General features: G+C 40.5%; 2 protein-coding genes across 4 annotated transcripts in view; one reads left to right on the top strand and one right to left on the bottom strand.

Moving 5' to 3' along the window:
* Positions 1–782: 782 nt before the first annotated feature.
* Positions 783–17,884, bottom strand: rasgrf2a (Ras protein-specific guanine nucleotide-releasing factor 2a). 3 transcript variants are annotated; one of them, XM_017038533.2, is made up of 29 exons: positions 16,786–17,884; positions 13,240–13,346; positions 12,612–12,759; positions 12,427–12,516; positions 11,831–12,084; positions 11,479–11,558; positions 10,734–10,927; positions 10,324–10,433; positions 10,112–10,230; positions 9,842–10,005; positions 9,556–9,622; positions 9,317–9,453; positions 9,101–9,183; positions 8,301–8,549; positions 7,649–7,741; positions 7,079–7,560; positions 6,606–6,731; positions 6,434–6,523; positions 5,784–5,890; positions 5,501–5,613; positions 5,238–5,298; positions 5,106–5,144; positions 4,886–4,989; positions 4,549–4,633; positions 3,745–3,942; positions 3,549–3,628; positions 3,350–3,467; positions 2,817–2,885; positions 783–2,731 (listed from the first exon to the last, which is right to left on the bottom strand). In XM_017038533.2, the coding sequence occupies exons 1-29, from the start codon at positions 17,062–17,064 to the stop codon at positions 2,636–2,638; spliced, it is 3,942 nt and encodes a 1,313-aa protein (XP_016894022.1). In that variant the 5' UTR covers positions 17,065–17,884; the 3' UTR covers positions 783–2,635. The 3 variants fall into 3 exon arrangements, with proteins under 3 accessions (XP_016894022.1, XP_016894025.1, XP_016894024.1); XM_017038536.2 differs by lacking the exon at positions 16,786–17,884 and adding an exon at positions 14,984–15,068; XM_017038535.2 differs by lacking the exon at positions 7,649–7,741.
* Positions 17,885–21,217: 3,333 nt separating this feature from the next.
* Positions 21,218–22,731, top strand: part of LOC103389950 (ankyrin repeat domain-containing protein 34B-like) — a 3,099-nt gene continuing 1,585 nt past the window's right edge. The window contains exon 1 of the mRNA XM_025062051.1: positions 21,218–22,729. Within this exon, the coding sequence (XP_024917819.1) occupies positions 22,024–22,729 (706 nt within the window). The 5' untranslated portion in view covers positions 21,218–22,023. The remainder of the gene's footprint in view (positions 22,730–22,731) is intronic.

Consider the following 22,731-nt stretch of genomic DNA (forward strand, 5'->3'; position numbering starts at 1 on the left):
TCACATGCACACTGGTGTAAACCAATAGAGTGGTGCCGACATGAGCTACTTTGGCTCATGCTGAGCACTGATGAAGACCAAGTGTCTGATGTCAGTCTGCAGTTTGACCTTGATAGTTCCAGATAGTTTTTAGTTGCAGCCACACTGCAGAACCCCACTATCAAACCACATGGTTCATCTCCCCCTGGTGACCCTGTGACCTCTGAACACACCACACCAAAACCACCAAATTCAATCACAATAACACAAAAATAAATCACACTTTTTAAATCTATGTCAAATGTCAAGTAAGAATGATATTTCCAAAAACATGAATATGCTTTATATATATATTTTCTTTATGCAAAGGTATAAATTAGCATTTAGCATGTTGTAGCATGTTGGATTAGGGTTGGAAGATTTCAGTGTCAGGAGGCAGAGAGAACAGGAAAAGCAGCAGTGTCAGTGAGGTCAGAGCGGAGGGGAGAATGACTGACTGCTGAAGGTGGAGAGCTAGCAGACATGATGGAGAGAGGTTGTGAGTTCATTAGAGCAGATGGAAGGGAAGAACACTGGAGGTTCAAGCTGTTACACCAAAAAGACATGCAACCAGGACACTCTTGAAAAACCAGAGTGAAAATAGCATTTTGGACATGAATAGAGTTTCAGATGAATTCATGAGCTTGAAGCTCACAGTTGAACAGTTGACGGTGTGCCTTGAGTTTTCTCAGTGTGTTGTCTGTATAAGTTTGATGCCAGTAACAGGTGAGAGTGAAGTGGTACACAGATTCACGTTCCCAAGCTTGCCGTTCAATTCCCATCTTTTATTTTAAAGAATGAGCATCTGAGCATTAGAGAAATATAAAATATAATGAGAGCAACAAAGTCAGAATATTGACAAATACAGCACGTCAGAAAGAGGTTGTCTTATACAGTAATCAGTGCCAAATATCTCTGAGACCTGGAGTAGTACAAAGAAATACTACTAATAATATCAAACCTAGACACAAGTAAGTAACAGTCTTTTAACTTAATAACAGTAATATGTAGAAAACATAAGAACGTGACCTATTTTATAAGTCAACCAACCAAGCAACACAGGTTTAGAGCAGTGGTTCCCGTGGCACAGGAGTGTGTTAATTTGTCTGCAAACGATTATCTATTTACTTGAAATCATTTGTCTTTGTCATTGTGACAGTTACTCACTAAACAATTATAAATGAAACTGAAGTTTCTTTCTTTAATTCCTGAGAGTATATCAGTACCTTGTTCAACTAAACAGGCCTAAGTCTCACACTGAGTCGATTGTGAGTAAATTGAGTCATTACATACGTTTTTGGCTCAAAAGGTTGGGAAACACAGCTTTAACATATACACACATTTATCAGAAATGACCAGTGCAGAGACATAAAAAGTTCACTAATAAAAAATATTTAGGGACGTATGTAAGTAAATATAAAAAAACAAGACACCGATAATTACAGTGAAAACAAATGTAAATGAAAATTGTAAAAGTGTGAAAGTTGGGGTTTGACATAAAAAATAAAAAGGTTAAATTAAGTTTAAGCCCAGTTTTTTCTTTCAACCCAGATCGGCCTCCAGGCCTTCCATTAAAACCCACACATCACAGCTGACAATGGGTTCAAATAAGCCCACATTTAAATTCACTGCTATCAATATTTTTTTTTTAAATTGTTTTCTCAACTTTGATTTTCCAGAGCTGCGTAAACATGGGTTTACATCTGTTATGGTCATTATTGTTAAACTTCCTGTTAAATTTAAAAATATTAATTATTAATAAATTTTTATTACATACAAAAAGTGGTTAAAGATTTTCTACCAAGAAAGAATTCTCCAACTGAAATGTAACCTCCTGAGGACACAGCTCACTGTGACCTGCCAACGGTTTCTTTGAGAAGACTGCTGGTTATAAAGAGGGCATTATACGGCCCGTGGGCCACAACAGACCATCTCTGACCAGCATATGTGAGACTGTTATTAAATTAAAAGTCATAATAATGTGTAACTACACCACCTATTGCACTGTGATATGTGCAAAGAATACAACTGCAAGGCTTTTATTTTGAAGGCAACTATTATGTCATTTACTGATAGTGTGTGTTCTTGTCCCTCTCCAGGGAAACTGTAACAATATGGGTTGAAGACATTTCAGCTGGACAGGACGAGGTGTATATTTAAACATTCCTCATATTTAGGATTTTGATATACTGTATCAATAATAATAAACATGATGTGTTTGTGGCTTATTTCCCCTAGGAAAATCATGAATTAATTCCCCAGCCCTGAGCTACAGTATAAAAGCTGATGTGAGAGTCGTAACAGCAGCATGTTTTTTATGGTATGTTGGTTTATGCAGTACTTTCAACTGCAGTATTACTGTATGATACAGTTATGGCAGTGGTCTGACACAGTCTTATCTGGTCATTAGAGACTCAACATAAAATCCCTGCTGTAGAGCAACTTGTAGAGACAAAATAGAACAAAGTAAATTCCAACAGAAAATACTATGATACAATCCAAAAACTCTAAATGCACAGTAAAAATGTAAACAGATGAGGGCAGTGTTGTATCACTACGTACTCACAGATAAAAAAGGACATAAAGACATCTATGATGATGGGAGGATGAGTTGGCTTCAACACGGGGACACTCTGGGTTCAGTCTTCAGAGACAGTTCATAGAGGACATCCTCATCCATTACCAGTGTCTTGTCCAGAAGGAACTGAGTCACCTGGAGGTAGGATTAGAATGGAACAGGTGAAACAGGAACGCTTCATTCTACAGAAACAATTCACAGACAACCAGACTGGACTGACCTTGGGTTGGTGTTCTATTCTGTAGGGTCCCTGCTGGAACTGACGGATCTCTCGGATGATGTGTGAAATCTGATCAATGACAGATGTAATTTATGAAGAGGGAAAAGGGAGATTTTGTCAAGTGTCTCTTCAAAGTATTTTTGTTGACACTTCTGAGATATTTGATATGCTGACATTGTCTAAACAAACTTAAAACTTCATTTCTGATTCCGATATCAACAGATACCGATATATGGAGCCGTTTGGGTCAAAGGCAGAAGAAACATTTGACAATAACAATAATTCACTTCCGCTTCAAAACTATTCAGGTGACATCAGTCATTGCATTATGGGGTTTTCATTATCAAAGGAAAAACCACAATATTAATAATTATACTAATATCTGCCAATGATATCGGTTAACTGATATGAATATAAAAAACATGAATATGTTGTAATATAGTTTGAGTCTTGCATCAAACAGTGAGTTCTGCACAGTCATGTTCTTCAGTGTGTTGAATGAATAACAGAGGGGTGAATGGTGGAGATGTTACCATCCTCATCTTGGAAAAGTTGACCAGGCCCTGCTCTGTGAAGTTGGGTGTTCCTTCTTCAATGAAAGCCAGGTCAGTGAGGTACATGCCCAGGTACGGCACACATGGAGGGTTACAGCTACAAACACACATATGGCAAATATTAGGCAGTAAGAACACTGATGAAATGTGTGTACTCAGAACACAGAGCAGTATTTACTTTTTCAGCGTCTCTCGGAGATTCTTGAACCTTCCCTCTGATGACACTGTTTTCTGGAGCCGGTCCATGAGAGACTTTGTCTGCAAAACATACAGGTTTAAATACACGGGAGATGAAGTCCATTTGTAAGTACACAGCCAGATGTTATATATTTCATATTTCTTATTTCATTTTGGATTTAAACCTAGAAATAAACCTGTTTGCAGACTTTGGCCCAGGTCTTCTTCAGCCTGTAGATGGCACTGCGGTTGAGGGCAGAGGTGATCTCCAGCACACCGTTGTAGTTGTTGAGGCAGCGACAGATATCTGCCACCGCCAACCACTTCTCAATGGAGCTGGCTCTGGAGCCTAGGTCTGTTTGTGCCATGATCTGAGATGCCACCAGGTTACTCATCTGTCAGGAGGAAACAGAATTAACTGCCACATTAAAAATACCTTAATTTAATAGTAATGTTTTATGTTTATTTCTCAAGACACGTGTTTTTATGAATGCAGGGAGTCAGCCACTCTACTGTTGGAAAAAAAATAGTTTTTGTGGTTGTTTTTTTACTAACCTGAACTGAACCTGAGTTTATACGTAATCTACACTGTAGAGGTAAAGAGATTATTCTCAGAAATATGAGCGTCTATTTCATCAATGTGTTATGCTTTTGTATTTTTAAGTCTTACTTCAAGAAGGGAAAGTTGAAAATGTATATATAACATGTGTATATGTGATGTGTCAATGCTCACTGATGGTAGAGTCGATCAGGTTTTGTTATGAACCAACGCATTATCTACAGTAAGCTTGTTCAAACTCAATAAAAACATTTGTCACTGTGAAAAAATAGAAAACAAAATTTAAAAGTTGGTCACATGGGTCAGACTTCATTAATAATCTATATGTCATTTTTGAATTATTGTTAATCTATGTTGGGGTTTAGGTAACAGGGAGGAATTCTTAAAAATAACCTTCTTCAACCAAACATTAAAGGTATGAGGCAGGGGAATCGAACCTTACATCATTAAAATGCTGGCTGGTCTTCATGATGTACGGCGTCCTCTCTGCTTTGTCGATCTTCATCCAGCGCTGTCCCAGAAATTCCCTGCAGCAAACACATTCAACAGAACACTGACTGGATCCAGAGCCAACTTTCTAGTAAAGAGTTTTCAGAACTTTAAACATTCAAATGAAGCATGTGGAAAACGCGGAGGACTAGTTGGTTGTTAACTGTGGATTGACCATGTGTCAATGTGATTGTGACTGTGATGGACATGTGACAGGTGACCACTGCCCCTGTCTGACGACTGCTACTGTTCCATGTGGACAGAGACAATGATGTGGTCAAGGTTCTCACTCGTAGGGAATACTCCTGAACACAAGGTGATCCAACAGTGTGATCTGTTCAGCCAGTTCCATCGCTGACAGAGACTCAAAACACTCTGCTCTATGACTCTCTGCCTAAAACACACACAGAAATGCCGTGTACCTTAATGTGAAACAAAAGAGAATATCACTTTGTAGAATGACCCTATCCCACAATCTCTATTTTTGGCAAGCTCAGCAGAAATTCGTACCACAATGAAACGGAGCAGAGGGAAGCCTTTCTGTTCCATCTTCAGGAGACAAAAGATTTTTAAAACTATGTTATTTTGTATATTAGAAAAAAAATGTTATTTATGACGATAAATAAATCTGGTGATACAGACCGTCTGTGAGATATCCTCCATCTTTAGTTGAACATCATCCTGATCTTCTTGAGAAAGGGCACTGAAGACAGAACATCGGTCGGTTTTAAAAATCCGTCATCATCAAATGTAGAAATTATTACCTACACAGACACTTGGCCTTTAGACAATATTTAAAGCTCCTGCAGTGTGTGTAGTACCAGGTATATCCCCTTGTAACTATGAATGGCATGACATGTAATTATTGTATATACTCGTTACAGTTCTCATGGATGAATGGTTACCTTATTATGTTAGTGGTTGCTTTCCTCTCTTGTGGCAGCAGGTCTGGATCTCGTAGCATCTCCTCCAGGAGGCTCATCACCCCAGACTTCAGCTCCCTGTTCATATCAAAGTCCTGATGCACAGAAAACACATCTGTCTCACATAACCATAACCATATATGACCACACATTAAAACTGAGGGCCTCCATTGACACGTACATGTCTTTAACTTTTCAACCACTATTCAAATTCCAATTGTCAAGTTGTCTCGGTGATGACAAATCATGGAAGTTGTGAACTCACTTGCGAGTGTTTGGACACCCAGTGTCGCAGCACGTTGAGAACTCTGTTGGTTGCAGCTCGACGGATGAGGAACTCCTTGTCGCAGGTTTTATCGTAATTATTTAAACCTGGGAAAAAAAATACTGAAGCAGTCAAAGGTAGGATCAGCAACATTATTACCTGATCATACTATCTTAATGTTCATCTTTAAAGTTCGACATTATAATTGTCAGGTAGAGCATTGAGACAAGGCTGCCTCCTGTGGCCAATGTGGGATGAGGGGAAAGACACCCTCTCAACTATATAAATTAGACAAGAAAACATGGATTTAAAATAAGATTAGAAGAAAACAAAAACCTCTGGATGCAGTTCTTATTACATTGTTCTGCATTTGTGTTTATCTTTCTACATCAGCATTACTGTGTGGAGCTAATAATGATTAGTATTCTTAATCATCACGTTGACATTAATGAAAAACAAGGGGGCTTTGGTTGGACAAAAGAAAAGGCTGTAATGTTAGAGACATATGAAGGTCAGCTTCATTCACTGTGGTCGTCTCCCACTTCTCTTTTGTTTAGCTTGATTTGCTAAAACCAAAGACTTGATGGGAAGAGTGATTAAGGGATAACATTTTTAAGAACACGTTTAGCCTTTTGTGGCAGCTTTGTTACCATGGGAGCCACTGTGTCCTGCAGCAGCTGTGGCGATGGCAAATGCAGAGGCAGGAGACATGGTACATCGTGAGTTCTCTCCTGGTGTCACTGTAAATCAATAATGAAAGCATTAAAGCACCATATAAGGATAAAAGAAGTACCAGTGTACTTGCATGTGTCAGTGCTTGACCTCCGGTGTGTCGGTAGCGGGGATGCCTGGGCGTGGACGGTGATCGACAGGGAGACACATCCCCTGGTTCACTGCTGGAAGGTGATTCAGGTATGAACTTGTCCAGAGATACTGTCTCCAAGACAGCTGGAGGCACAGAGAGGCAAAAGACAAGTTAAGATGTGAAGTCTGCATAAATTCACACAGGACGCAGGCGCCCAACAGCAATCAGAGGACTAGAACCAGTGTAAAACTGCTGATGTAAACATTTGTCACCTCCAACTAAGAGTCCGAAGGCTTAAAGTCCATTTCCTTGAGCTAACCTTTTGGTTTACGCACCAGCAAAGGTAGCCAGGAGTCTCTGATCTTTGCTTTCAAGGCAGAGGAGCTAACCGCTGCTACACTATGGAACCACACCATTCTGTTGTAGCAGGAGCACATACTTAATGGTGCCTCCTGTGGCAGCCTGTGTTAAAATTAGAGATAGTACTCACCCCTGCGAATGCTTCGTTTCAGCTTTCCACAAATGGCATCGATGCGAGGCAGTTCCCCGCTGACCTCCCCTGTGGATGGAGTTAACTCTGAGGAGCTGGGGCCGAAGTTGAAGTCCAGAGGGGCCTTCGTGTTGGAGTGGGGTGGAGACGACAACCCAGAGGCCTGTGGGAGGCTGGGGAAGGGTGGAGGAGAAGTTAAAGCAGAGGGTGATCTGGTTGAGTTTGGAGGAGGAGAGGAAAGGCATGGGCTGTGGATGGAAGTAGGAGAGTTGGCCGTAGAAGAACAAGGTGTCGTGGACAGGTCCAAGGCCCCAGCTTTGGCCCCGAGTGACAGCTTTCGGTTGTGGACCGGGGAGGAGGTGCGTGACGGGATGACTAAGGGAGGAGGAGAGGAAAATTTTCGACAGAGCCTCGGAGACTTTGTGTTAAGAGGGTCGGTTCCCCATGCGCCCTGGTTGGTGGCAAAGAAGAGCTCCAGAGACCTGATGGAGAGAGAAAGACAGTAACACCACGGTGTTCCTTCACTCGCAGAAGTTGGTAAAAGCGGACAACCAGTCCTGGGGTGTTTACTTGGACTGGTCCAAAGCAAGCTGCGTGATCTTCAGACTGTAGTCAGGACAGAGGGACATGACGGACAGACGGTCACATGAATGCTGCTCAATCCTGGGATTGTGACGGGAGTACGGTGGGTGACAGATTGAAGGAGGAGGAGGAGGGTGTGGATGAAGAGGAGAAAATAACAGACAAAAACGAGTGATGAAATGTACAGTGAGAAGCTGCGAACACAGGATGGACGATGAGAACGAACGAAACGTCACATTAAATCAATATCTTAATGCTGTTGTTTGAAGAGTGATGATGACTGATTCAATTTTGCACTGATTTTGAGCTTCAGTGACATTCAGTTGACCCTTTGAAAACAAGAAGAGGCTTAAAGCAAAATTTTGAAGTACCTTCACCGATGGTTGTGTAAATAATTCAATTAAAATTTTGACTGCAGTTGATCAAAAATGACTATAAATGCACAGTATACTCTGTTATATTTCCTTTGGTACTCACTCACATCATGGTAAAGAGAAACAGTTCTCCATGACACCGGTGTACTGTATTCATCTGGATATTATCACGAATGAAGCCTAAACAATCTCTTTATTTTAATGATGTAATTAATTCTGTAAGTACTTCAAACAACCACACATCAGTGTCAGGCACTGACTCTTACCTGACAGGTATGGAGGTAAAAGGCTTCTTATAGATGTCAGCCAACTTGTCTATGACCACAGCAGCCGTGGTGAAGATCCTGTATGTGTGGAGAAAGGTGTTGAGGAAATCTATAGAGAGGAAGCGCAGGTCTGTGAGCCGCTCCAGCAGACGCTCCACACTAGCATATCGGATTTGGGGGACTTTGCAGGAGTTGAGAGTTTTGCTGAAGCTAATGTCAACGTCGTCCTTGTGCAGACGAGCATCCGACCTATAGGAGAGGAACAAAAAAAAAAACAAGTTAAACTAAGAATGTTTCTCTCCTTCTCCTGCCTGATATATCTACATGACTGTTTAAGTGTTTAATTTTATTGGTCCAATAATGTTCTGTGATACAGGCTAATCAGTTGATCAATGAATACACTGGGGTTTTTACTGTACACTGATCAGAAGGCCTCCAGACGTCTGAGTCACGTTAGCTTCATTATCGTGAAAGCTAACTATGGTTTAATTTTTTATTGTTTTTTTCATACATTTGGCTTTTCTGTCGACATGTTGTCTTAGTGCAGACAAACATTTAGATGAACTTATTAATTTAAAATGGAGGACTGTTAAAATAGTCCTCCATTTTGTTAAAATGACCGCCACCGTCAAATAGGTGATGGTGGTTGACTTTAACCTAGTGAGACCTACTGTACATCTCTGGTTTTCTTATTTCATCAACATAAAAAAGTCTTAAGAAAGTTATTATTTCTTGGATAAAAAAAGTGAAATAATCTGATATTGTATTAACGTGAAAGTGATTTGTCATTGTGTTCTTACTTGATCATGTGTGGCACAGAAACCTTGGAGTTCTCCTCAAACACACTGCTCATCAGGCCATTACATCTGATATTATCAATGCACTGAGACAGAACAGAGACTCGGTTTTACATCCAGCATAAAACAAACACATTTTTGATATAAATTTATAAATATTTAAGCAGTAGCTACTCTGAAGCTACTTCTTTAAAACACTACTTTGGTACTTCAGAGTACCTGGCTGATGTCACTGGTCCACGCAGCTTTTTCCTGTCGAGAAGGAGCCAACAGAGCAACAGAGAAGGCCTGACTGTCAGGAGGCTCCACCATAACCTTGAACTGCAGGTGGTTGAAGCCCTGACCTGCTGCGTTGTCTGTCGACACAAACACATGATCCACATCACAATTAACAAACCTGGACCCAAAACAGGGAGAAATGTTATGGCAGCCCATAATTCAAAAAAGAAAATACTCACAGTCCTCGTCATTGGCATCTAGTTCTTCAATAAGAGTACACTCTATCAGAGACAGAGTTCCTGCTTGCTGTTGGCAATGGAAACAGATCCATCAGAATAGATCATTTATATATATGTATATTTTTTTTCTTTAAGTATAATATGTAAAATTATATTAAACAGGGAAAACACCAGCTTATCCAAATACTTTGTGAATTAGTACACTCATGTGAATAAGATTATAATGCTATCAAAAACCACCTGTCAATCAAATGTACATGTGAACACCTGGACAGATGAGGCCGACCTTTAACAAGTGAAGCTTTCCTCCAGAAGCTCGAGTGCAAATGAGCAAGTGTTTGGTAAACAGGAAGCACTGTCTCTCTCCTTCCTTCCTCAGTGAGAGAGATCCCAGACGGACTTTACTGAGCACGCCTCGCTCACTGCTGGATGGCAGCTGGATGAGAGAGCCTGGGAGTGGGGGGTGGGGGTGGTGATGAAGGGCAGAGAGTCAGCAGTACATCTAAAACAGAGTTGATTGAAAGCAGAGACAGATGTTGTGGTGGAATCTGCTCACCTTGTCTGACAAAGGTTTGACTGGTGTCCAACAGAATGTCACAGCCTTCAACTATCATCCTCTCTATGGCAAGGTTCTGCCTTATATTCTCTGTGTCGCTCACTTCATCATGCATCATCCTGATGGAAAATCATATGGAACATTGTTATTACAGTGACTTCACCGTCACTATTATCATCGATTCATGCAGATCAGATGATGGACACACATACTTTGACAGCTCCTCCAGTTTGGATTTAGCAAACTCCAGACTCTTGTATTCCACGTGCTCATGAGGTGTGTGTGCCAGCAGCTCATGGAGTGTGATGATGTAGCGGGGGATCTGAAATAGCAACTTTTTTTTTTTACATATGCTCAAAGAGTATACAAGTGTGGCAGGCAAGGAAAACAAAATAAAATGTTGCTTAGTTTTCAGAACTAAGGCAGAATTATATTAAATTTTTTCAACACGTTAACTCACCATTTTTACCATTTACTGTTCAAATAAACATTTTTACATTTGAAATAAATTCTCATAGGTTTCATATTTTTGTTTCTCAACCTACTTACTGCTTTCAACTTTTTTCTAATGTACATAAATGCTCATAACTATATAAAAAAAACCTCTCTCATTGGGGAATACCTGAGACATGGGGTAAGTGAGGAACGTCTCCAACATGCGGCCCTCACAGGCAGCGTTGGACTCGTACTGTTTGAGCAGCTTGTCAAAGTCTCTGTTCTGTTTACAGTTAGCCAGCACCTGTAGACTGTACTGATGGTTACGAACAAACTCCTGGTAAATGTTCAGCATCGGCAGCAGGATGTCGAACAGGTCAGCTGAGAGTGTGACAGACAAGAGGAACAGAAACAAATAACTGGGTGAAACTCACACTCACAACATAGTCGTTTGAACAGGGTAAACGTGATTCTCTTTGAACCAAAGAAAAATATAAAATATCACAGACAGAAAGGAAAATATTTGTTGAATCCGTCTCTCGGTGTGTTTTTTTACAACCACTGAAAGCGTGCAGGCTCTTTGGTGTGTCTAAAGGATACTTGATCAAAGCCATTTTCTACTCATCTCCTTCCTGAATTTGGTGAAAAGCGTTAGATTAATTTGGTTAAAAATTATGCCACTTTGAAATAATTCAGAGGCAGAGGGAAGGAGGGACTCCTTTATCAGGATAGTCAATGAAAATTCTTCATTTGTTCTCATTTACCATAAACCATAAATAACAAAAACAAAATAACCCCAAAAAGCAAGGTAAGATATATAGTGTGACGAAAAATGGAAAAGAACCGGTGGATACATAGAAGGTGAAATGTAGAGCAGAGTGACAGAAACCACTAGGAGTGGAGTCTCAGCCATTTAAACAACATGTACTCACCCAGAACCAGAGTAGGCCAGTTGGCGATACGAGCCTTCAGACCTTGATGGAAGATCTCATGCAGAAACATGATGGTCTCACTAGAAGAAGAGAAGCAGTCTTAGACAATTTGGAGTATAATCTAGATTATCATAGTTCTGTTGTCTACAGTATGAACACATTATAAACATCGACTGTGTACAGCCAGCTGTGCCAGATGTGACAATGTTATTTAAAATTAGCAGCAGAGTGTATTAAACCCTGCTGAGGCTCAGCTTCACCAAGCCTGAAATAATGTGACACCACTGTGCAGCCTACAAACACAACACTTAGACAGTCAAAAAACTTTGACTGTGAAAGGAGATCTTTTCACCTGTTGAGGAAGATGCTGCTGACATCATCATGACTGATGGGCGGTTTCTTGGAGCTGGCAGCCATGCGCAGTGGCCTGAGGAAACAGTTCACCAGGATTGACAGTTGGTGGACATACTCTGTCTCCATCTCCACCATGTTGAAGACAATCTGGTTTCTCTTCCTCATGCTCTCAGCGTGAGGCGAGCAGATGTAGTCCTGAACAATGATCTTCCACTTCCTACGACACAGCCAGCCACGTAGGAAACTCTGCACCTACGCCGCCAAAGCACAACACACGTCAGTATTTTAGCTTCAAGTTGCTGTTAGGACTTCAGACACTTCACATGTGCCTTTATTCAAAGTCAAATAATCACTGCTAATTTGATCATTACACAATTGTAATTCTTCATTTGTGCAATATTAAACTTAATGGTTTTCCTTTACTGTCACAAAAGTATCATCACAAGGGTTTTGAGGAGCAACTTTTTTTTCAGTCCATTTTCAATTCATTTGTTTTCTAAAATAAAAATTAGAATTAAATAACATATTAAAAAGTGTTACATATATTGCTGAAAACTTAATTAAATTACACAGATTACAACGATCAAACCTTGCCTTTTTGATCTTCTTAATGTCTGGGTCTTCTTCTTCCTGGTTCTTCTGGTAAGGCTGCATTCTTTCCCTGGTTTTATTCACCGCTGTAATCTAATAAGACAATATAAACAATGTCTGTGTAAAAAACATCAGAAGATAGGATAAACAGTATATGAATGGATGTACTGGCAGGAGCTGATGCGTACTTCAGCTTTGAGCCGTTCCATCTCAGTCCCCTGGTCCTCCAGTTGTGTGCGCAGCTGAGTGGTTGCGATCTTCTCCGTCTCCAGGATCTGGACGAGGTGGATGTACTTCTGCATCAGGATCTCCCGCTCTACCATAATGTCAGAGTAGCTGCAGGTGGCACGAAGAGGTCGGAGCAGGAGGACAGTAAATATTTAAAAAGTCTTTTTAAAGCTCAGAGCTTCACAGCTCACAGTTTGTGGTTGAGAGAACATGGGATCAGACGAAGGATAGCTTTTCAGATTTCATATTTACAGTGCAATATATTTCCTGCAGAAATGTTGTGGAAAAAGATGACAAGCCCTTAGAGAAAGGAGTAGAGAGAGATGAGATTGGACGGACAGTCAGACCTAGATGATGTAACTTAGTGTGACCTACATCAGTAGTAGTACTTGTGTGACTGAGCAGACACAGTAGTGTATTTACAGATGAAGGCTTCAAGCTTTTATTTTCAGGAATTTGACTTGACATATTTCTGAAATTCTATATATATTTCCTTGCTACTCTGTATGTGATTTATATCAGTAAAAAAAACAACTGTGATTTCATTTAAGTTTGGGAGAAAGAATCATCCTACAAACTCTGACCCACCCGACTTGCTGGATGCACTCCACCCACTCATTACACTCCGACTCTTTTTCTGTTCGCAGCTCCAATGGTTTCTGTCCATCATGGCCGAAGATGACCTGGAAATAGTGCTGTCAAAAAAAAAAAAAAAGATTATCTTGCTACTTTTATATGTATATAATAATAAATGTATATATAATAACTATAAGTTAGTTTGGCATGGTCAAAGTTAAATCAGCGCTGTTCTCATCAACTGAGGAACAAATAAGGACGAGGGCCAATCAGAGCTTTGTTTGTTGGCTAGAAGGCAGATCATCCAGACAGAGATCCAGTCATAACGAACATGTGGCTGGGAGTAGAATAAACAGAAGACAGTACGGAGTCGTGGACAGGAATGTTAACATATTAATTAATTTTACAGACACGAGTCAATTTGTGACATTATGAGACCAAATATATGAACACACTTTTTTTGTCCTGAGTCCTAGGTTTTTCTTGAAAAGTTCAAAAACACAAAGATACTGCCAACATGTTAATGTGGGGAAAAATAATTAATAGGCAAAGCTAATTCAGAACAAACTAACACAGAGACAGAAATAGTTTAATGCTTATTATAATAAAAGGAGTAGTCCGCCACTGACGGGACACTTCCTAGCATGGACAAGAGAGAGGCTTAAGAGCTTGTTTGCTTGCCTTGTGTAGTTGTCTGTGTGTGTTTGTGGTTGTTTGTGTGATGGGGGAAGGGAGCGAGGACTTACATAACCATCACAGTCTGTACAGTACAGCTCCTTGCACTGAGAATGACACTTGACCCAGTCACAAACCTGCATAGAGCTGGAGGAACCATAACAGATGGACTAGAACCACTTTGTCCTTAAGTTATAGTGTCACTGGTGTGGCCTGGTCCTACTGTACCAGCAGATACTTGACTTCATACAATTAAATCACTGAATATTTTAAAGTCAAACTGCTGTGATTTTTACTTTACTTGGATTTTACAAAAAAAACAACAACAATCTAAATTGCGTTTAAAATTGATATTTTAATGCGATGGTACAGTAGAGACAATCTAATGTCTCAACAAACAACTCTCCATCTTGATGTGCCAATAGCTGTTAGCCTGTCGGCTACGTGACATCTGTTTATATACACATGTCTCCCTGGTTACTCATAAGGCTTCATAGTCAGGATTATACCATTTGTACAGTGTGTTTTACTGTGGATAACCTTGCTGACCCTTCCTTATTCATCTCCTAATACTTAATCCTTTGCAAGGCAAGCTGAAACCAATAACAGCAGTCATCAGATGAAGGCAGGGACAGATCCTGGACAGACGACCAGACCAGGGGAACTAACTTATACTGTTTTTGTTGAGGTTTTTTTTTTTTTGGTGGGAGGAAAGGAAGAACGTGACAACTGCATACAGACAGATCAACAGTTACAACTAGAGATCAAACCAGTGACCTTCCTACAGACACAATAATTATTATTTCAGGAAATAAAATACTATTTTGATGAATCCACTATTGAAGCCCAAACACTAAAGACAGGTTTGGGAAAAGCAAGATTTAGAATCATTTTTAAATTGTTACCATTAAAGTTTGGTTAAAAGTATAACATTTGCTTTGATAAGTTTATTTTGAAAAACCTGATTTTTAAAAAAAAAAGGTGACACAAACCAACAGCGATGATATGATAATAAAAACATGTCCACTCTGTTGGAGACACCTGGTAGACCTTTTAACATGGAGCTGAGTCAAACACTAACCCAGCCTGATGAGCCTCAGATGTCCAGCTAATGACGTCCACTCTCTTTCAACAGCAGGTTAGTCCAAGACACAGACGCTTTTGTGACACAGCAGCATTAAAGTCAGACAAAACATCAGAGAGCATCTGTCCCTCTGTTTGAAGACCGACTCTTTGATAGTCAACTCTGTCTTTGTTCTGTCTGATTTTAAATATACTCCTTTATTATTCTGATCAGTATCTTTATCTCAATAATCACACAGGAGAACCGAGTTCTGTTATACCTGTTATTTACATCGAGGGCATTTAATCAAAATAAACAACTAAAGCTGAAGAGTTCAGAAGAAGAATCCCATTGTTTTAATTCAATGATATCAGGATCATTAGGTTCCTTAGGATTAGGATTGAGGGTTAGGGTTAGTATCACCAATAAAGTCAACCTTACACAACCTTAGGAGCTCATTTAACATCATAGATGTTGGATCACTTGTTTGATCGTCTCTGTAAACATTGATCTCCATCATGGCTTGTGACAGGAGGCTGTTAAAATATTAAAAGTCATAAAGTTATATGATCAGTATTTGATTGTTGGCCCAGAAAAAAGGCCAGTGAACTGAGGGTTGATATTATGACATCCTGAAACTTGTTTGATGACTGTCTGTTTAAACAGCCTGCTCTTACAGAACGTCTTCAGTTGTTTACATAAACTACACAGACTGTCTAGTCAAAGCCTTCATCTGCTCCACGTTAGGTCATTAAAATGTCTTGCATTTGATTATTATTCTTTTATTTTTAATGTAAAATTCTACATTACATTATTTAGTTACTGTATTCATTTTTTTAATATTTTCTAAAATACTCAGTGTGTAAATTACTTCATTTTTAATGTTTTAAAACATGCATGTACATTCTTTAAATGGCAATCCGTGAAAAAAATATGTTAAAGAAATATGTGCAGTACAATGAGGACCACTAATACACCAGAAACACTGTAAAACACTGTTCCTGTGGAAGACGTTCTTCTTACGTTCTATTTGAACCCCTGAATGTCACTTAGCGCTACTTGGGGACGTGATGTTTGGAACCAGCAGCCAGCGTGGGATTTCATAGTCAGACTTCAAACAATCTTTTTCTTTGATAAATTCTACTTGCAGGGCTTGCACACACACTCAGTTGCCTTCACTGGCACTTTCAGGTAAACCTCAGTTCTCCACTAGTTATGTTGCTGTAGGCCTAGACTGCTAGAAGAACAACACTACACACTCAGTTGCCTTCACTGGCACTTTTGTTAAATTTTTCAAGAATGAAGTCCAAGTTTACACAATTCGGTAAAAGCAGAAATAAAGCCGTTATATTTTTCTGTTATATGTAGAGGCATTCTCAGCTCGTACACAAGGACATTAAAACATATACCGTTCCAACTGTCACATATTTGTATATTAGGTTGCAAATTAGTGACAAACGTGCGACTGTTGCTGCTGTTGACTGGTTTTAATTTCTCTACTAAAACAGAAAATCACTTCTACTATTTAAAAAAAAAACATTTTTAAAACTAGTAAACCATAAAGTATACGTTTAAGGGGGAAAAAGATGTGGGTTCGGGTTACAAATGTACTGACGTGATGAAAACCGTTAGCAAAGCTAATGTTTTTCAACAATTACGGTCAGTTGGTCCGCTCTGATTTACTTCAGAACATTCGTTTTATCCTATTTCAACTCGAATATGAGTTTATTTTCTTCTTACTGTACTAAAGTATGTTTTTTAATGCAGTACTTTCCCCACGTCAGGGACATTTACACCCAACCACTGAGCCGTGGACTCACCTGCTGTCTCTCCGTGGGCTCCTTGCTGATGGCGGACACCTTTGGCGCCGGTGCCCGCTCGCAGGTGCATCCTTCCAGCAGGTAAATGCCCGAGGGTCTGCTGCTCTGCTCGTTCTCAAAGTAGAAGAGAACGTTCTGGTAGAGAGCAAAGTACTTCTCCGTCCAGCGGCTGTTCTCCGTGGTTTTCTTACTCAGGAAGCCGCGTTTGGTGCCTTCTTTACGCGCAACCACCGACAAATGCAGAGCATGGCCCTCGTTGTAGCGCACGCTCTTCTGCATCGTAGGACCTCACGGACTTCTAACGGTCAGATGAGTCGTAGCATCCTGTCTCCTGGATGATCTGACTGCACTGGGATGGAGCGCACAGAGAGAGAGAGAGAGAGAGAGAGAGGGAGGGAGAGAGAGGAAGAGAGAAAGAGAGAGAGACACTCCAAGAGAGCGCGTTTTTATCGGCGTTTGCAAGGAAAGGTAATCCAGGCTTATCACGGCATAAAAAGTTGTGGTCTCGGTGCAGACCCACAGCACGTGTTTCCCATTAGGGCGGTTTTCTGGAGAAAAAGGCTTAACTTTAAAATTACAGTTCGACAGGTGCACGTGGTGCCGACAGTCCTGGTAAAGTAAAAACAGTGACGGTGAAAAGATCGTTTTGCCTTCAGCACAAAAATAGATGCAGGGAACAGATTGTGGAGACTGAATTGCGGAGATCAGTGATAATCGGCTTTAGCATCAACTTAAAGAGACAGGTCCAGCAGCAGCAGCAGACCTGCTGAGTCTAACACGGGGTGAACGCCCCCGTATAAAAACCCAAACAAAACAAATAAATCATAATAATCATAAAGATCAATTTAATGGACTGAATTTTTAGAGGTATATGTTTGTTTGTTTTTTTAAAGTCTGCCGCTATCCAGAGAAGTTTAAAAAACGACTGTCATAAATCTTCAAGGTGTCACACAAAAATAGTCCTCCGCAACTCCTTCACCCAGGTCCGGTTCCAACTGGTGTTTTCAGTAATGGACTTTTCTTCAAATCATTAATCGTTCGAACTTTTTTTTTTTTTATTTATTTATTAGATGACTTATTTACACCAATAATCTTCCCAAAAATGCTCATGTTGCGCATGCGTCATACTTGCTGATAAAACACAAAAGTAATTTGAACATTTACATTATTTATTTTTTAACTTTTTGCCTTTTGGTTTGGAGGAACACTTTTAGAAAATAAATATATGTGCAAACAAATAAAATAAAATAAAATACTGGTAAAATATAAAAGTTGTTTAATGCAGTATGACTTTTTATCATCACAATGATGAGACAACATTTAATAATGCTGTCAGGAATATCGGCATGTTCAGTAGATAATCGATTTGATCTGTTTGGGTGAGTGACAAAAGCAGAAGTATTTATTTATAACATTCAGATGATGTGCTCCACAACACAAAGTCATTGAGTGTGAAAGTACAGGCAGGTGTGTGCTGTTTTGTTGCTCTTTAGTTCTTTAGAATGTGTTTTTAACCCATTAAAAGACTTGGTTGTGGGCGGGAACTGATTGTAGCATAAAGAGGCAGGAGACAGGGATGACTGGATGACCTTTACTGAGGGCAGACAGGTAATACACAGAGGTCAGAGGGCACCAGAGTGATCTCAATATATACACTCTGAATGGAACCCAAAAAAATATGAATTGTCCCTTTAATACAGTACTTTTCAAATAGTGGGGTGGGCGTGACGAGCTTCCAATGGAATATGGCACACTGGACATAGGTGTACCACTGCTGTAATGCTTGAATGATAACAAGCCTCCAGTCACTAGGTGGCAGCAACTCACTTTCCTGCTCACTATTCTAATCTGCCTGTTGTTACCAGGAGAGTAATATTAGAGTAATAACCAGATTCTCTTTAAATGAAGTTATTAATTCATTCACTGCGGCCTGGTACCAAATGACCCATGGACCGGTACCTGTCCACAGACCAGGGCTTGGGAACCCCTGCAATAGGGCATTATAGTTATGTGGAGGAACACAGGATTCCTAAAGGGAATTTGAATCAGTACTAGTAAGAAACTGGATTTCACATTGAATTTCTCCCTTGACTCATTCCTTCATTTCTACAGTTGTTCAGTACAGTGTATCCACAGACTCTTGTCCTCCAACAGGTGCATGCACACACCCACACACACACACACAAAGAACAATTCTTGCAGCCCAATTACAACATGCACCGTCATTCGGCCTCCTTGATGGTTGTCATGGAGATGCCATTGATAAGGTACAAAATAATTTTCTTTTCTTCTCACAGCTAAAGGAAACTGCTGTGATGTAGTGGTAGCGTTAATGGACTTGTGCTGAATCAGAGTTCCTTTTATTAGAGAATAACAAGTCGGACGTGCTGTGGTAACAGGTTGCTATAGTGCCTCAACGTACACCTTCATTTCTGGGAACCTTTCCTGGTCTCTCTCACTAACTCTCCTGAGCCTTGCTGCTGCTGCTGCTGCTGCTGCTGCTGCTGCTGCAACACTCTCCATATAATATATTTTTTACATGCATATGATCGAAGAGACCTTGGCTGCTGGAGCGTCTTTGATTTGCCAGCACATACACACAGGGACACTTTTTTAAGCGGTGTGTGGACAGAGAGGACATCAGGTCGAAGCTCGGCAACTAGAACAAAAACATCTGCATCCAAGGACTGATCTGGAGACTGGTAAGTGATGCATTAGAAGACATTTACTGCAGTTTGTTTTTTTGACTGTCCTCGTTTCTATTTGACCAATTTGTCAGAAATGACTAGATTATAACTAAAGAGTCAACGACTTCATTTGATAAACGTGTCCGGTGTTAATCGTATGTTTTCACAGCCATACTGTTCTTATGAGGTCACGGTGATAATGACTAACCCTCACCTCAACATAATCATGGTTTTCATGTGAAGACTTCACATAAATATTACATTCCCTAATTCCCTAACCTTCAGAATTACAAATATGCTGTATGTGTAATCTTAATCCCTACTCTAACCCAGCTCTATTCCTAGTCCCCAAACTCCAAACTCCATATTCCAATAACAATAAAATAAAATAAAATACTCTCTTTTCTCTATTCCAACAAAAAAATAAAATAAAATACTCTCTTTTCTCGTGGCGACATGGAAATGTCCACACACGGACACACAACTGAAGACACCAGAGATATGTTATGAGAAACTCAGCTGCAATGCGGCTTTCGTACCACATGATGGCGGTAATGTAGCCATCAGTTATTCAACCGGCTCCAATATACAGATGATGAAAAATGTCTTCTTCTCTGTAGCGGCTGTAGCAAAAAGTGTGGTTTTTAAAATGAAAAATGAAGACGAATGTCATGAGCTTTACAAAAAGAGTGTTTAGGAAAATAAGGGATTTCATCATAAATGAGCAAAGTGTCGTCTGAACAGATGACACCACAGACCAGGCTGTGACGGTGCATGGCATCTGACACCAGAGACCACAGGCAGACAATCGAAGGTGGTGTTAAGAAAAAAACAAAAAACAAAACACTATTCTTTTCTGAGATTGTCGACGTTTTTTCTGCTAGCTACAGGATTTCTAGTACAGCAGTTTGGAAGTTAGCATTTCTGATTCTAATACAGGATGTCCTCGACTTATGGCAAAGTTCAGTTCTTAGCAGTGAAGTAACTGGAAGTTCAGCCGTTTGTTGGAACTTGAAAGCGTAGGTTGAGTTGGTCGTAAACCTAGAACCCTCTGTACTGTAAAACCTTAACTGGAGTCACTTCTACGATGATGATGATGGATCATTAAAAAATTCCAAATATTTATGTAATATTTAAAGATTTGTTTTTTTATACAGGTTTTATACATATATTACAAAAGTATTAATAATCAAAACAAGAGGACAGTAATCAACCTTCATTTCTCTGAGGAAAATTATGCCAAAAATGTTGATGATTGATTTTTTCTAGGACTAAATCAAGATAAAACAAACTGTTTTTTAAAAATATATATATAATAAATTACTGTGATTACGTTTTTTTCCTTATCACAATGTAAATGTTGGTGCAACGTGTGACTCATGCAGGAGAATGTGGTGCTGCTGTCTCAGACATTAATAAGAGACACTTCATCTGCTCTCTGATAGAGAACCAAGGACAAAACAGTACGAAGCACCGGTTGGTGCTGCAGAGGACGGACACAGGAACCGTTGAATGGAATCTCTCTGTATTATATAAGCAAGTGGAGAACCTGAGACTTAGATCAACAGCCAACACTGTCTCTGCGTCAGTGTAGGGAGAAACATTTTCATACTATGATGGAATATTATGATGAAAATATCCATACATTTAATCAGTATCCCAACATAGATGTACAAATAGAATATAGAAAGTATGTTCCATTTATATGAGTAAATACGTAATGTTTTCAGTGTAGGTAGATCACCTTGGCCTGGTCATTCAAACAGTAGATTCTGAGGCAATAAAGTGTGGACATCCCTGCTGTAAACTGTTCATGTGTGTCTGTCAGTGTGAATGATGTCACTGAATATACAGTGTGTTATATAGTGTAGTGTAGATGTCAAAGGGTTGAGATTGTTTTAGACAGTATGGTGTTGTTAGTCCAGGGTGACGTGGACAGTCAGGAGTGAAAATCAAAGTAAAAGTAGATAAAAAACACATCAACTGCCCCTATAAACACAATCTGATCAAACAGAAATCATTCACAGTGACAGGAGAGTGGCTCAGGTTCACAACACTGACAGGGAAGTGACGAGGCTCCTTCCAGCCGTCGCCTCTCATTTAAGACTGAACAAAAGACCGTTTTCTGATTCTCACTCCGAACATGAAATAAGTCCAGAGCATCAACGAGAACACTTTCAAATGATAAGAAAATGTGATGAAAATAACAGGACAGCACCATTTACCACGGCATCAGGAGAGGACAAACATCGTTCTTTAAGTACGTCATTAGAGGGAAAAAATAAAACCTTGTCACTAATGGAAAGAGTAGTGCAAAACAGAGCAGCTGTGATGTGTGGTTCAGAGACAGTGTCTGTGTCTAACAGACCAAAGACTGAGTTGGAGGTGGAGGAGGAGGAGATGAAGATGCTGAGAGCTTCACTGGGAGTGACCAGGATGGACAGGGTCAGAGATGGTCTGCATAACCCTTTTTCTGTGATTTTTTTTTCTCAGAAAGCTGTCCTACCACATCAAACATCTAACCCAGGCCTCCCACAGTCAACACAGAGCGATGGAAGAAAAGGTCTGTACGTCTGCAGCACCAATGGACTCTGGTAACCCTCTTCTCAGAGCCGTCTTCCTGCGTCGCCTCCGATTAACCCGCCTGCTCCTGGAGGGAGGCTCATACATCAACGAGAGTGACAGCCAGGGCCAAACGCCCCTGATGGTGGCCTGCAGGACCCAGCACTGTGACGCTCAGAGCGCCAGCCGAGTCAAACTGGTGCAGTTCCTGCTGGAGAAAGGAGCGGACCCCAACATCCAAGACAAGGAGGGGCTGACGGCGCTGATGCACGCCTGCAGGGAGCGGGCCGGGCCCGAGGTGGTGTCTCTGCTCCTGGACGGTGGAGCGGACATTAACCTGGAGGACCAGTCTGGCAGGTCTGCACTGGTCCACGCCGTCATGGCCGGGGAGCGGGTGGTCCTGAAGTTGTTACTTGAAGCTTGTAAGGCCAAAGGGAAAGATGTGATCATCATTGCAACTGATAAGTTTCCAGTTGGAGAAATAGAAGCCAATCAGTACTTGAGCGTCTCAGGCCCCGGGTCTGTGGACCAGACCACTGCTGCAGCTCCTGCCTCCCCCTCTGAGATTCAGCTCATCACCTCCCCCCAGAGCACCTCCTCTTCTTTATGTCCCCCCAAACCTGTCTTCTCCTTCAGAGAAGCTAAGTCCTGTTGCCTGAGCTCTAATCCAGGTTCCCCATCTCGGTACCAGGGACTG

The sequence above is a fragment of the Cynoglossus semilaevis genome, chromosome 14 (genome assembly GCF_000523025.1).
Source record: "Cynoglossus semilaevis isolate Cse_v1.0 chromosome 14, Cse_v1.0, whole genome shotgun sequence".
In the NCBI taxonomy this organism is placed as follows: Eukaryota; Metazoa; Chordata; class Actinopteri; order Pleuronectiformes; family Cynoglossidae; genus Cynoglossus; species Cynoglossus semilaevis.

What these genes read in the sequence shown, in the direction of transcription:
- rasgrf2a (XM_017038533.2), bottom strand. Translation starts at nt 17,064, where the DNA reads ATGCAGAAGAGCGTGCGCTACAACGAGGGCCATGCTCTGCATTTGTCG. An exon ending in GGGCCAAAGTCTGCAAACAG is followed by an intron (nt 3,629 to 3,744) that starts GTTTATTTCTAG and finishes TATGTTTTGCAG; the next exon opens with ACAAAGTCTCTCATGGACCG. An exon ending in CTCCGAGAGACGCTGAAAAA is followed by an intron (nt 3,468 to 3,548) that starts GTAAATACTGCT and finishes GTGTGTTTGTAG; the next exon opens with CTGTAACCCTCCATGTGTGC.